This window comes from Octopus bimaculoides, chromosome 19, assembly GCF_001194135.2.
Source record: "Octopus bimaculoides isolate UCB-OBI-ISO-001 chromosome 19, ASM119413v2, whole genome shotgun sequence".
Classification (NCBI taxonomy): domain Eukaryota; kingdom Metazoa; phylum Mollusca; class Cephalopoda; order Octopoda; family Octopodidae; genus Octopus; species Octopus bimaculoides.
The window spans coordinates 24,579,204-24,594,260 of NC_068999.1; the positions used below are offsets into that span (position 1 = coordinate 24,579,204).

General features: G+C 36.4%; 2 protein-coding genes across 2 annotated transcripts in view; one reads left to right on the plus strand and one right to left on the minus strand.

The window, feature by feature from the left end:
- The window catches only part of LOC106876432 (deoxyribodipyrimidine photo-lyase), a 26,668-nt gene extending 19,917 nt beyond the window's left edge, over nt 1–6,751 (plus strand). Inside the window, exon 9 of the mRNA XM_052974691.1 lies at nt 5,161–6,751. Coding sequence (XP_052830651.1) covers nt 5,161–5,303 — 143 coding nt within the window. The 3' untranslated portion in view covers nt 5,304–6,751. The remainder of the gene's footprint in view (nt 1–5,160) is intronic.
- A 1,229-nt stretch (nt 6,752–7,980) lies between these two features.
- On the minus strand, nt 7,981–12,994 carry LOC106876429 (zinc finger protein SNAI2). The gene has a single exon (XM_014924973.2). It carries the CDS (start codon nt 12,929–12,931, stop codon nt 11,903–11,905), a length of 1,029 nt encoding a protein of 342 aa, XP_014780459.1. The 5' UTR covers nt 12,932–12,994; the 3' UTR covers nt 7,981–11,902.
- Nucleotides 12,995–15,057: the final 2,063 nt, after the last annotated feature.

The window sequence follows — 15,057 nt, forward strand, 5'->3', positions numbered from 1 at the left end:
GGGGGGGGGGGGGGTAGTATAACTTGTCTTTTCCATATGTACATACTTACATAGACAGACAGGCAGGTTTAATAACATCATAATTAACTGCTCCAAGGGCAAAGGTGATGCACTAGAGAGAGAGGAAACAGCAGAGATATTAAACTATTGGTTTAGTTTATGAGAGTTTGTGAAAGAGTTATAGTGTAATGAACTGGGATGAGAATAACATAGTTACAATGCAGTTTGGTTTTGTTCCATGAAGATATATTGCTGATGAGATTTTCATTTTTGACAAGGCTGCCAGGTAAGTATCTAGCTAGGGGCAAGCATCTGTACTAGGTTTGTTGATCTAGAAAAGACTGTCAACAGGGTTCCATCCTCTGTGAAGAAGCTTGGGGTTAGTGTAATAGTTTATGAGAGCTATATAAGCCATATATGAAGGTACAGTCAGTAAGGTGAGAGTGAGTTATGGGTATAACAATGAATTCTGTGTAAAGTAGGGATACATGAAGGCTTAGTCTTCAGCCTGCTCCTGTTCATTATTATTCTTTTAGCTATAACAAAGGAGTTTAAGATTGACTGCCCATGGAAACTTCTTTGTGTAGACAACCTTTGTCTTATAGTCAGATCAGTTGTAGAATTAGAAAAGAAATTCCAGGTGTGGAAACAAAACCTTGGAGTGGAAGGCTTAACAAAAGCTAAATTATTAGTAACAAGGAGAGAAAATAGGACTCCAGTACCATCAGAGAAATGATCGTCTGTTGTATGCAGAAAAGGAATAGGTAAGAATTCCATAAGGTATACTCAGTGTGGATTATGGACACATGAGGTGTAGTGAGAATAATAAAAGCATGAAGACAGGGAAGGAAGACTTTATATGCACAGAAGCTATAAGTACTTAGGCACATGTGAAATAAACACTTTCCATTGACTCTGTCAAAGTATTGATAGTTTCTGTTATCTTGGGGACCTAATTAGCTGTTGGGGTGGGCTTTCAGAAAGCATGGTATCCAGAGTAAGAGCTGGTTGAAGATAGTTCTGAGAACTATTATCTCTGCTTGTAAGAAAGGATAAAGGGCAGATTGTATATGAAGTGCATTGCTGCATGGGCCCTGAATGAAAATTTGATAAGACTAGAAAGAGATGAAGTGAACATGGCCCATAAGATGTTTAACATTAGTGTACATTAATAATGGAGCACAAATAAGCTGATAGAATAACTGGACATGAGAGGAATCATGTAGCATACAAGAGAGAAGACTGGTTGGTTTGGGTGTGTGCTTTGTGTGGAGGAGGACAGCTCTATGAAGAAGTGCTGCATGTTCAAAGTATTTCATTTGAACATTCAAAGTATGCTGCAGAAGAAGAAGACTTGGCACAAATATGTATATCATACTGCTGTGAAATCAGTTGCATTGTTATCTAACAATTCATCAGAGATTGCCATACAGTAGGGACTCTCAAACTTAGGTCCATGTCCCCCTAAGGGTACAAACCTCACACACCCCTAAAATCACTGGAATTTTAAGTAATTACAACCAAGATGCAAACTGGTCAATAAAGGACCAGAAACAACATAATCAATTGTTTGCTCCTCCAAAATTTCTGGCTTTGTCCTAGTAAGAAATTAATTTCGTTTGATTTAATGATGCAGTTTCAAAGAGGCTGTAAACTCTCATCTGGATTGAAACAGCAAAAGGCTCTCCACACATTTTCTAGACACACAGTTTGTCATGGTGGAAAGCAACAGCTTCCAGTTAGATGGCTTTAATGCAGGAATCTCAAACATTTCCTGCTTATGTACCCCTTTGTCATGTCCAGTACAACTGGCAGACCCTGTATAAAGTATAAAGTATATAGGGAAAATGGTTGGATAACATACAACAGATAAGACAGGTATAATTTATTAATTTAATTTGAAAAGTTCAAATCCCACCAAATTCCACCATGCAACTGATTTCACAGCAGTAAGGTCCTCAAATTCATGTTTCACGATTGCATTCCTGCTTCAGTGGAACTGTTAGCAGACAGCCCAGTTTAGTATGTATGTACTTGCAACTATATTTAAGTACTTTTAGAAACTTAAAAATGAGCTTGGTACATAATCTGTCATGCTTTTAGAAGACTTCAGTATCCACTATGAGGACAAAACAACAGGCATTGCGTCCCTCACCCCTAAAATTAACCAATTGCTTTGAGTTACAGTAAAGCAATAAGAGGAGAATTTTCTTGATGTTATTCTGATCAATTTAGGGTTAGGGTTAGGGTAGCTGCTACAAGTCTTGAACACCTGGGTAGGACTGGTAAAACTGAATGTTCCAATGTACATATTTGGTGCTACAAAAGAGCAAAACACTCAGTTCGTGTAATTTAAACTCTATGCAAAGTAATCATTCGAAGCAAAGTCATCAATGCCAAAAGAAACAACCAATAAAACTTGATTTGGTGAAAGATTCAGCAGAGCTTCCAGAAAAGTGTCATTTCTTCTGTCAATTTAAGATGAGTAAGAATAATAGTGTAGAGAATTAATGAAAGGCACAGTTACTGATTTTAGAGGGGGATAAAAAGCACTGACATAGGTGTCAGTATGGTTGTGTGGTAAGAAGTTTGCTTCCCAACCTCATGGTTCTGGGTTCAACCCCACTATGTGGCACCTTGGGCAAGTGACTTTTATTATAACCCCAGGCTGACCAAAGCTTTGTGAGTGGATGTGGTAGATGGAAACTGAAAGAAGTCTGTCATTGTAAATATATATATGTGTGTGTCTTTCTGTATGTGTTTGTCCCCCCACCAGCACTTGACAACCAGTGTTGGGGTGTTTGGCCCTGTAATGTAGCAGTTAGGGAAAAAAGACTGATAGAATAAGTACCAGGTTTTACAAAAAACAATAAGTTCAACTAAAATTCTTCAAGGTGATGCCCCAGCATGGGTGTAGTCTAATGATTGAAACAAGATATTGAAGAAAGACCAAAACAATGTTGGACTATAATAAACTGTCACCTTCATATGGCTATTATCAAATGCAATGCATCTGCCTGCTCAACAACAGTAGAAGACAAAGTCAACATTTTCTACAAGAGTTTTGCTGTGAGCATTCTTAGCAAGGCAACAACAAGAGTTTTTAGCTAAAAGCCAACCCACTACATGTTTTATTTGTTGACTGGAGAAGACTTTTGACAGAAAACCCCTCTCTAGCTGGGTGGTCACTAAGAGAACTATGTGTAGATGGATAGCATGTGGGAGTCATGTACAGTGGGGCTCTCAGCAAAATGAAAATTAGCAATGTATTTGGTGATAAATTTTGCAGGTAGATATGTGTCCATAAGGGCTCTGTTCTCAGCCTCCTGTTGTGGCTCGGAAATGATAGCTGCCCAGGTGACTTTCATTTGTTGAGGGCACAAAACTTTCTCTTGTATTCTGTCCTACCAGCTTGTGTGTAGGTACTGAAACAGCAGAATTACTTGGACCCTTGCTTAAGGACTTTTAAAGCCCCTTGTTATTTCTTCCATGTCCTGGTGGGCCTATTAAACATTTTTTAAAAACTTTTTATTATTATTATTATTTTTTGTGATAGGAGGTGGAATTTGAACTCAAAACATACAGAACTGAAACTATTGCAAATTATTTCATCTAATGCTGTAACATAATATAAGCATTATCCAGTTGACTGATGCTTTATTTATCAGCTCTGAAAAGATGAAAAGCAAGGTTGATCTATGTGGGATTTGAATTCTGAGTGCAGAGGACCAGAACAAATAAATACTTCTAGCAATTCTATTCAATATGCTAATAAATTCCTTAATTTGTCATCACAAACACGTGCGTGTGTATGTATGTGTAACTTGTTAACTTCTGAAGTGAGCTCTTCATATCAAGTGTTTCGTTTTAGGGCAGTAATATACTGTATAGTTTACTTTTATTTGTCTTGCAGTTTTTCTTGTATTTTGTTGCATAACATTGGCTTTTGTAGGAACAGCTATATGAACTAATAGACACTTTATATACAGCTCTCAACTCAACCCTGAAGCAGGACCTTAACACTGTAACTTGTTGTCAGTTAGGTAAAGCAGTGCAAACAGAACTCATGATTGTGATCATCAGTTAATTTTCTTAGCCCTATGGATATTGCACCTTATTTGACAAATACCACTTGTGTGGGTTTCAGCATTCATCATCATCATCATCACCATCATCATCATCATTTAATGTCCGTTTTCCTTGTTGGCATGGGTTGGACGGTTCAACAGGAGCTGACAAACTGGAGAGCTACATCAGATTCCATTTGTCTGTTTTGACGTGGTTTCTGTGGCTGGATACCCTTCCTAATGCGAACCACTTCACAGAGTGTGCTGGGTGCCTTGCATGTGTTGCTGGCACAGGTGCTTTTTACCTGGCACCGGCATCAACATGATCACCAAGTAACATACAAGACAAAGCCCTCTTGGCTGAGAGATGGAATGGAACCGAAGGAAGTGGTTGTGTGCCAGTCGAGAGGTTAGAGTATGAAAGAGGGACAGGGATAGTTGTCCGACTGTAGAGGGAATACTTGACCACCCCAGTAGGACAAGGAAGGAGATGAAAATATTCTTTTCTGCTCTAGCCACAAGGCCCGAAATTTTTTGGGGAGGGGGCCCAGTTGATTAGATTGACCCCAGTATGCAACTGGTACTTAATTTATTGACCCCGGCTAACATTTCTGCCAGCTCACTGCCTTAGGAGATGGAAATATTGTAGCTCCATTTCTACTTTAACATTTACCATTACCTTCTTTTTTTTTTTTGATGAAATCTCTTTATCATAGTAATTTAGATATTGTTTACATTTAGTATTTGTTTACCAATAGGATGACAAGCTGGCAGAACCTATAGCACACCAGGCAAAATGCTTAATGGCATTTCATCCATCTCTACATTCTTAGTTCAAATTTCACCTGGGTCGACTTTGTCTTTCATTCTTTCGGGGTCAATAAAATAAGGACCAGTTGAGCACCTGGGATTGATCTAATTGACTTACCCACTCCCCTGGAATTGCTGGCCTTGTGCTAAAGTGTGAAACCAATATTTGTTTAGTAATAATAAAAGTTGCTAAAAAATTGACATGTTTGGTTTTGTTTGTTGTTCAACATTTTACATTTCAACACTGATCTTTACTTTGGCAACATCTTTTCTATATTTCTAGGTTGTATGTGGTCAGTTTGTGGAATCCATGACATGGGTTGGGCCGAACGACAGATTTTTGGCAAAATTCGTTACATGAACTTCAATGGATGTAAACGTAAATTTGATGTCAACAGATTTATAATGCGTTATAAGAGCAAGTAATGATCAAGTACTGACATAACTGTAATTTAGTGTCAGCTGACATCATTCATTTTAGACAGCCATATTCTTTCTTACTCTTTGAATCTCATGTTTGCTGTTTATTTCACATTTAAAATTATTTTTTGCATGTATTTTTTAAAATTTTCTTTTCTTTTTAACCCTTTTGCTACCAACCTACCTGAAACTACCCTTGGTTCTCTCACACAAACTGTCTCAAAGTAACTTAAATGCAAATCTTCCATCAAAATTTCATGTTAATTTGTTCCAAACATCATCGTAATAATGACAAAGTTATTTTACTACATTCTTCATTATTTTCAAAATTAATAGAAACAAGGAACTTTATTTCAGCAGAAATATGGTAATAAAAGAGTTAAGAACTCTCTTCATGCTCCACATTTTATTTGCTGTAAAACATTTAAAACAATGAACATTTCAAACTCAGGGATTTATCAAAATAACATGTGGATTACACTTTGTAAGAAAATTTGGATTTTTTTTTGTTCTTTGGTCAGTAAGTGTTATTTCCTATTTGCTTCTATCTAGAAATCAAAGGAAATGACTACTATTCCCTCCAAACATTGCTTTTGTGTCCTGGATATCAATGTTTTGAAACTGACCTATTTTCCATTACATTTCAGACAAATTCAGAGTTGGGTTGCTGAAGCAGAAATATCGTTATAGCAAATATTCTGCTCAATACAACAGATTTGCTTGTCAGTTGCTGGCTTGATCATAAACACTTGAACATGTCCCTTAGTGGCTGACAGTATGTGCATCTCTGATCATGAGCAGGAGTAGTGGGGGAGCATCATAACCATGTGTTGAGAGGGATTCTTTGGGATTTGAATAAATGTAACAAAAGCAAAGTTTGTAGGAAATATTAGTCATTTTTCATACTTTGTTGGGGTAAGCAAATAGGAAATAACAGTTGCTACCCAAGGACAAAAATCGTGTCACACATTGTTATCAGTGATACTTATGTAACTGGTCACTGGTGACTTAGCAGCTGAAACAACAGGTATTTATGTGTGAGAAGTTGACATGATGTTTATATTTTTCTACCTGGATTATTGAAACACCACATTTATAAGTTAATAATGACATGTAATCTTTTGAGTAGAAACCTCATTATATTTCATTTGTAACTACATGCTGGGGAGATGGAATTCATAGAATCACTGCTTGCCACGTTGTTTGTTTCTGATGTTACTGTTTTGCTTTTATTTTGATTCTACGGTCATTAATTATTTTTATTATAATATCATCACTTTTTAAAAACAATTAAAATTCTTTTGAGTGTAATTTATAATTACATGCTTGCTCAGGGAAACGGAACTCCGTATTAAACTTGACAACCACATCTGAAGGTGTCGGTTCCAGTTAGTGAGCAGTGTATTTTTATAACACAATAAAAGCTTGAAATAAACTTTTAAACTTCATATAAACTTTAGCTTGCTTTGTCTTTGCAAGGAAGTTTCCATCTGTTTTACCTTCTTATCTTTTATTTATTCCAGTCATTAGACCACGACCATGCTTGGGCACGTCCTTAAAGGATTTTTGGTCGAATGAATAGAGTTCATTACATTTTTTAAAGTACTTATTCTAACGGTTCTTTTGTTGAACAGCTAAATTACAGGGACGTAAACACACCAACACCAGTTGTCAAGCGGTGGTGAGGGACAAACAAAGACACACGTACACACACACACATACATATACGACGGACTTCTTTCAGTTTGCGTCAACCAAATCCACTCACAAGGTTATAGTAGAAGACACTTGCCCAAGGTGCTACGCAGTGGAACTGAACCCGGAACCATGTTGGGAAGTAAGCTTCTTACCACACTGCCACGCCTACGCCTATGTGTAAATATGAAGAATATTTTCACAGTTTGTTTATCCAAATCTCTATCCAATGAAAGCCGCTTTATAAAGTATAAGATAGTAAGTAGATAATGTAATTTTGTAGTTTATTGATCTTTAATATTTTTTCATGTAATTTGAAGGCAGCGAGCTGGCAGAATGGTTAGGACGCCGGGCAAAATGCATAGTAGCGTTTCGCCCGTCTTTACGTTGTGAGTTTAAATTCCGTCGAGGTCGATATTACCTTTCAACCTTTCGGAGTTGATAAAATAAGTACCAGTTGAGTATTGGGATCGATGTAATCGATTTACCCCCTCCCTCAAAGCTGGTGGCCTTATGCCAAAATTTGAAACCAATATTTTGATGTAATTTAGCTCATAAAGGTATATTGATTAGGAGTAATTAAGCAGCTAATGGCTTTCACTCATCAGTAAATTGAACAACTGTGGATATCTATATGATATATATATATATATATAAATATATAAAGAGAGAGATGACTGATTGTTGTTAGGTTCCTTGGTTTGGAGATGAGTAAAATCTACAGTAAAAATTAGTAGATCATTTCTACTTGACTACAACAAAAATCTAAACACGGCACCCAGTACACTCGTAAAAGGCACGCAGCACACTCTGTAAAGTGGTTGGCTTTTGGAAGTTGCATCCAGCCGTAGAAACCAAGCCAAATCAGACTGGAATGTAGTGTAGCTCTCCTGCTTGCTAGCTCTTGTCAAACTTTGCAACCCATGCCAGCATGGGAAACAGACGTTAAATGATGATGATGAAGAAGAAGAAGAAAAGTATACAGTACTTGGATTACAAACGAAAACAATGAAGATGTCTTGTTCAATATAGTCAGTCATTGTTTAATTGTATTTTATTTCCGTAAACCAGAAGCAACGTACATTTATATAACTGTATCAAAGGTAGTCATTGGCGGCGAGAGACATAGTTGTCAGAGCAGAAACTGATACAAACCAGAGAATGACGAGGACAAAGCTGATGGGTGGGGTATTGATAGATCATTGTAACGCTGTGACGGAGTATTTAGTCACCTGCAACGGTAATTTTAAGTTTATGATTTAATTTGATGTTTGTGATTGATGTTGCTTAGCTGCAGGTCAGCTTTCATTGAGCAAACCTACGATCAAAGGCATTCCAAGCATAACCATCCTGCCTCCTTTATACTATCAAGAACTACAAGGTGTGATTTGAGGGGGATTTATCTCACTATTTCTTTCAGTTGAGCGACTTCGTAAGGGTTCCCTCGTCGTGCTTGTGTTAGCGTTAACATCGTTGGTTGTCGGTGTGGTGAAAATATAGGACAATGCTCTGCAACCGGTATGCCGCGGCACACTGGTGTGACACGAGACGATGCTAGGCGTGCCGCAATGTAACCTGAATATAATTTTTTCCCTTATACTTTTAGTTATGTTTTTAGTTCAGGTGTGCCGCCGAATTTTGAAAAGAATATAAGTGTACAACAAGTGAAAAAAGGTTACGGAGCATGATATAGGAGACTGTAACAGCGGCGATGTTACGAATGTGGATATTGGTGGTAAAGTGAGATATTGGTTTTAGTGAAATAGCAGTTAATTACATTCCCCTCAAAAATATCGTATGCCGTAATCTATTATACCTTTTTAATTATACTGCGAAGAGAATTTTGATTTTAAATTTCATAACGTCTAGCGTCTCTTCAGATTTGCCTGTCTTCTAAAATAGATTTGTGTGTGTGTGTGCGGATACATGCGCATACACATATACATATAAATGTATACACATATCAATTTAGTGCCCCTCCTCCCCACTTGTTTTATCAATAGAATCCTTATATGATTTCCTCCAAAATCGCGAACCCACATCTATATTTTATGGATAACCCCCGCCACCCTAATTTTAAGACTTTAAATAAAATAAATGAGCGTATAACATCTTGAAGTACTTTTATATGCCATGTTTTTATGAAGTAAATAATTAAATTTTATGTAATAAAAAAAAAACCCTTTATCTTACGGAATTTTTTCACAGAACCCTGGGTTTCCTCGGAACCTACATTGGGAAACAATGCCTTATGGTATACATCCTCTATATTCGGGTTAGTTGGTCATTTGTTTGTGGGTGTCTTGCATATAATGGATTTAACATGGAATTGGCCGTTACACACAAGACATCAGACCCTAATTAAAATCAGAGTCAATATTCCAACAGCAAGGCTAATGTACGGTTGGAAGAATGTGGCCAGATATTGTTTTCGAAATTGGCCCTTCACCAGACTCGTAAGAGGAGTGATGTTTGTTTGTATGTATGTATGTATGTATGCATGTTTATGTTCTTTTCTGTTTTTAATTATTTAAATTATTTCTCTAAAGAGGGAGCTGGTTTCTAACAAAGATACAAAGCTCCATCATTGGAATGTAGATAACAAAAACAATGTCACATTTTAAACCTGAGAAAAGTCTCGCATAGTTTTACTGTCCCACTTACAGATTGTATTTATATTGTGCAAATCAGTTGGTTGAGTTCTTTTTCTGAAAATCCAAACTTAAACAGACTGACAGGCATTTACTTACAAAACCAAGTGCTCCGCTTATTGTTGGGACAAATGTGTGTGTGTGTCTTCAGTATTTAATCATTTAAATTCTTTCTCTAAAGAGGGAGCTGGTTTCTAACAAAGATACAAAGCTCCGTTGTTGGAATGTGGATAACGAAAACAATGTCACATTTTAAACCTGAGAAAAGTCTCGCATAGTTTTACTGTCCCACTTACAGATTGTATTTGTAATGTGCGAATCAATTGGTTGATTTTTTTTCTGAAAATCCAAGTTTATCCAGACTGACAGTTAGGCATTTACTTATAAAACCAGGGGTTCCAATTATTACTGATATAAATGTAAATTTGTAATCCGGATATAGAAACTGGAGGTTTTGAAGCAGTTGTCCATAATTATCTTCCTTCTCCTTGATTTTCAAAGAGATATTCACATCAGCAGGACAGCTGACCACCATGATAGTACATACTTTTTCTTGTCCCCAAACAACGATATTTGGCCTGTTATGCTTACACTTGACAGATGTTTTGATGGGAATGTTCCACCAGTATTCCTTGTGTTGGTATTTGTATGCATACTCAATAACTATTAGTTATACAGCTAACTATAACGTAACAGTTTATCAAATTTATCTTTTACTTGTTGAAGTCATTAGACTACGGCCATGCTGGGGCACCGCCTTGAAGAGTTTTTGGTCGAACGAATCCACTCCAGTACTTTTTTAAAGTCTGGCACTTATTCTATTGGTCTCTTTTAACGAACCGTTAAGCTACGGGGTTGTAAACAAACCAACACCAGTTGTCTAGCGCTAGTGGTGCGACAAACACAAGATTCACACACATAGATAAATAGATATATAGATATCTATATACGACGGGCTTCTTTCAGTTTCCGTCTAACAAATCCACTCACAACGCTTTGGTCGGCTCGAGGCTATAATAGAAGACACTTGCCCAAGATGTTACGCTGTGGGACTGAACCCAGAAACAAATAGGCGGGAAGCAATCTTCTTACCACACAGCCAAGCCTATGCCTACGTCATTATTTAATTACAACAATCATTGATTTTCTGTTCATTAACTTGGATTTTTTAATTAATTAAAAAATTAACATAATTGTAAGACAAATATATTTACATAGACATAGCAAAAGTGTTGTTTTTGGTGGTGGTGGTGGTGGTGGGGATGGATTTATTTTATTATTAATAGTAATGCTTGATGTAGAGCCCCAAGTCGGCAGTATAAGTGTCGGCTTATGATCCAAGACATTACAACCATGACCATCCCATCTTATTTTCAGAAATTATAGATCGCAGACTAGATTATCCAATGCAGCTGTTATCGCTCAAGGGAGATTTGACTGTTATATCTTCCAGGTCGAATGTTATGAAAATAGCATTCTCTCCACCTTTGGCCCATGATTGTGGAATGGCAGCGTTTAGAAAATTCATGATCGTGTGATATGATGGTGGTAGTAAAGATCGACACGATAATGCTGATGCTGATGATGGGGAAGAGGAGGAGGAGGAGGAGAACGAAATGGCTTATTGTTAAATCTGACGCAGCTCAACCGCGGTGATAGTCATGATATCGATCCCTGATAATATAATTATCATACAGCAATTACCATAATGACGATGATACATCATTGACATATAAAATGGTGATAACTGTCTGTAATACAGATACTGTTATTTTGATGGAGAGTTTTTTTTTTTTTAATGTTATCTCATGATAAAAGTCTACCAAGCACTATCGAATGTTTATTGTTAGGAGGGTTGGCTGTTGTAGACTGGTAAAACGTATTTTTGATGTTATAAAATAAATTAATTCCAATATATTGCCCACAAAAATGTATGTCTAAATAATTAGAGGGGTTTGTAAAGCGTTTTCATGTTTTCTCATTGAAACGAGTTTCTCTAACTTGTCTTACATTTAACACGTCACTACAGTACTGCAGTATTGAAATTGTCCTCCAAACGTTTAAGAGTTCCACATTTCTTTTTTTTTATCATTTACAGTTAAATTTCATATCGTTTTTTAGTTGGCGTCTAATATACTTGTCCAGATTTTCACAGACGATATATATTCTTTGATTTAAGACTAAATGATGTATCCAAATGCTAAAGCTGACCAGAATAGTTCTAAGCCAGAAGAGGGAAATCCAATGCTAACTTCAACATCAATCTACATCACAAGAAATCGTTTCTGAAAACTTTGATTTTTCGTCAATGCAAGAACTTTTTCTGTTAGTTAACAGAGGAATGGGATTATTTTCCGAGATGAAATCATTTTCCGGCGGCATTATGGTTGTATCAAGGAGTTTAGTATAGTTATCTGTATCACAATTAGTCGTAGTGCAGTCTACATCACTATCGGAGGAATGAAATCCATTGTTAATATTAGTATTAGTAATTCTGCTGTGGGCAAGCAGGGGCACTGGTTCATTTATTTTCAGTCTATCATGAATTCGTTTATGTCTCTCTAGATTACTCTTGTGGCTAGTTGCATAATCACAATGTGGACAGTTATAGTCCTTTTGTCCATTATGGACAGACAGGTGACGTCTTAGCAAAGCTTTCCGACAGAATCGTCGCCCACAGAACGGACAGGAATAACCGTTGTGATGAAATATTGTGATGTGTTCCCTCAGAGACGCTTTTGTTGAGAAAGTGACACCACAGCATTCCAGGACTTTATCGCAGGCTTGATGCATTGTAGAAATATGTCTTTTTAGATTGTTGCGTCTGTCTGTGACATAACGACAGTGTGAGCAAGGAAATAACTTACCACGAAATGTGTTACACACGAGCATAGCAAGTTCTAAATAGTTTCTGTTCATTAAAGGGGCTTTGTATTTGAAATAAGATAAGTCAGTTGGCATACTGGCCTGCTTGAATTGTTGGTGATACTCTACTAGGCTAAGTGGCCGTGTATTGTTTGCAAGAGAAGTTGGTGGAGGATACAGTGAATATTGCAACCAAGCAGCAGGTAAACCCAGAGCAGTCGGCAAAGATGCTGCTGGAGATATTATTGGAATGCCGCTATGAAGGTAGTGACGGCTACTAGAACTACCAAATGGAGTAAAAGAACTGCTTGGGCTTTTCGTGTTCCCTTTTTCTGAGTTTGAGCTGGGAGATTGTAAATAGAATCGCTCTGTTCGATCTATCGATGCGGGTGAATGAAGAGAAAGGCGATCTGCTCGCTCCATTGAACCAGGAGAGTATAGAGACAGGCGTTCTTTTTGGTCTGTTGATCCAGGCGAGGAGTTACTTCTTTCTTGAGACAAACGAGGAAGAATATTTTCTGCCCGAGAAGAACCACTGCAAAAAGAAAGAACGAAAAGAAGATTAGATTACAAAAAATTAATAAGATTAAAAGATTAACACAAAGTATAATTTGGATGTTTCAGATATTTTATTTCAACAAGGATTATCCATTCTATCTAAAATAGAGATAAACTCTATTATTTCTTATTTGTATTATTAAGAGCATCACTCCTAAAAATTTTCTGTGCCTCCTCTAATCAATTCGATTCGATGCAAAGTAACTTGGTATGATCCACACCAACGAAGTCGAATACATATTCTGATGTCTGGTCAAGTCAGTGTTCACAAATGTTGTCCTATGTTTGATGATAGTGTTAGCAAAGAGAATAGATCAACTGACTAAAGATAATTACGAAGTCTTGTTTTATGTTAACATCTATATTCTAATTTACCTTGTATTTCTGGAGATATGGAAGAACAAACGTTAACAAATAGTGGTTTGATATATATTTTTTGTATTTCACAAATACACGGAAATTAAATGAATTTGTATTTAAAATAGCACAATGTGAACAGGATGATCAAAATCGGCAAGAAACAATGAGAATAAATGAGAATAAGTTGATAAAATTTACGATAAACATAAATCTAAGAAAATAGATTGAATTTTGACAAATTTGTCTAATTTTTAGATTAATATCTGTAATCGTGTCTGAAGAGAGCAATATATGTCTAATACAGAATCTTCAGTCGGTTTCTAACAAATGCTCCAAACTTTACAAACTGAGAAAATATTTGCGTGAAAATAAAATCTGCAAATCAATACGATTTAAATTTAGTAGCGGGTTATTTCCCTCGTTAGATGGTACTTAACAATCGAACGTTGGATAGGCATATTTTTTTAATTCGATAACAAAACGGAAACCTTTCACTGCCTGATACTTATCACCAAGTCTTCGCTGCGATATGATGATGTGAAACAATGGAAGAACGGCACATACAACCAGATGCCTAGTGAAGCTATTGCAAATAATGTTATATCAAGTGCTATCACTGTAATTGGAAGTGAAAGGAACAGATTACATACAACCACAATTAAGTTAATTCTAAATATGGACGAGTCTCCGTCAATGCCATAAAATGGTTCTGGAGCCAGCTGAGGACGCTATCTAAAACGAATAATAAAATCAGTCGCGACATCAAATGTATTTAATTATATTCTTTAAAAAAAAAAATTAAGAAAGGAGAAATAATTCGATAAACGTTTCCCGTCATATTTTCCATTATTTACGTGACTTTAGATATATTTTGGAAACCACATTGATATCAGAGACAACTTAATAGTAGACTGTAAAAATCTTATGATAAATGAAAGACATCATCATCATAAATAAAATATGTGTGAGTAGAAATATATATATATGTGTGTGTGTGTGTGTGTGTGTGTGTGTGTGTATCAGGTCATCCCATAAGTTCTGTCCGATTTAAACTTTTTAAAAATCGAATGAAATTTAATAGTATTTTAGAACGTCTAATGGAATTAAAAATTATTTTTATGCATTTGTGTACATTTAAACTAATTAAATATTATTTTACAGAATAATAGAATTAAAATTTCTTTGATGAAAAACCCTTTCTAAGATGGAAGTATCCAAAGAGCATTTGAGGCACAAAATGCTTTAGAGTACAAAAAAGGAAACTCTGCAGTCGAAGCGACTCGAAACATACACTCAATTTATGGGAAAGAATGCTTGAATGAAAGAACTTGCAGAAGATGGTTTGCAAAATTCGGAAGTGGAGATTTCAGCCTTGAAGATAAAGATTGAACAGGACGTTCAGTTGAGTTTGATGATAAGCTCCTTGAGGCATTACTTGAAGAAAATCCTGCATTATCAGTTGAAGAATTGGCAATAAAGCTTAGTTCAAACCATACAACTGTTCATCGTCATCTTCAACAACTTGGAAAGGTTCCTAAACTTGAAAAATAGGTGCCTCATGAATTGTCCGAAAGCAACCGCAAATCCCGAGTTGACATCTGCTCTTCTCTCTATTCTCGCGAACTCATTTC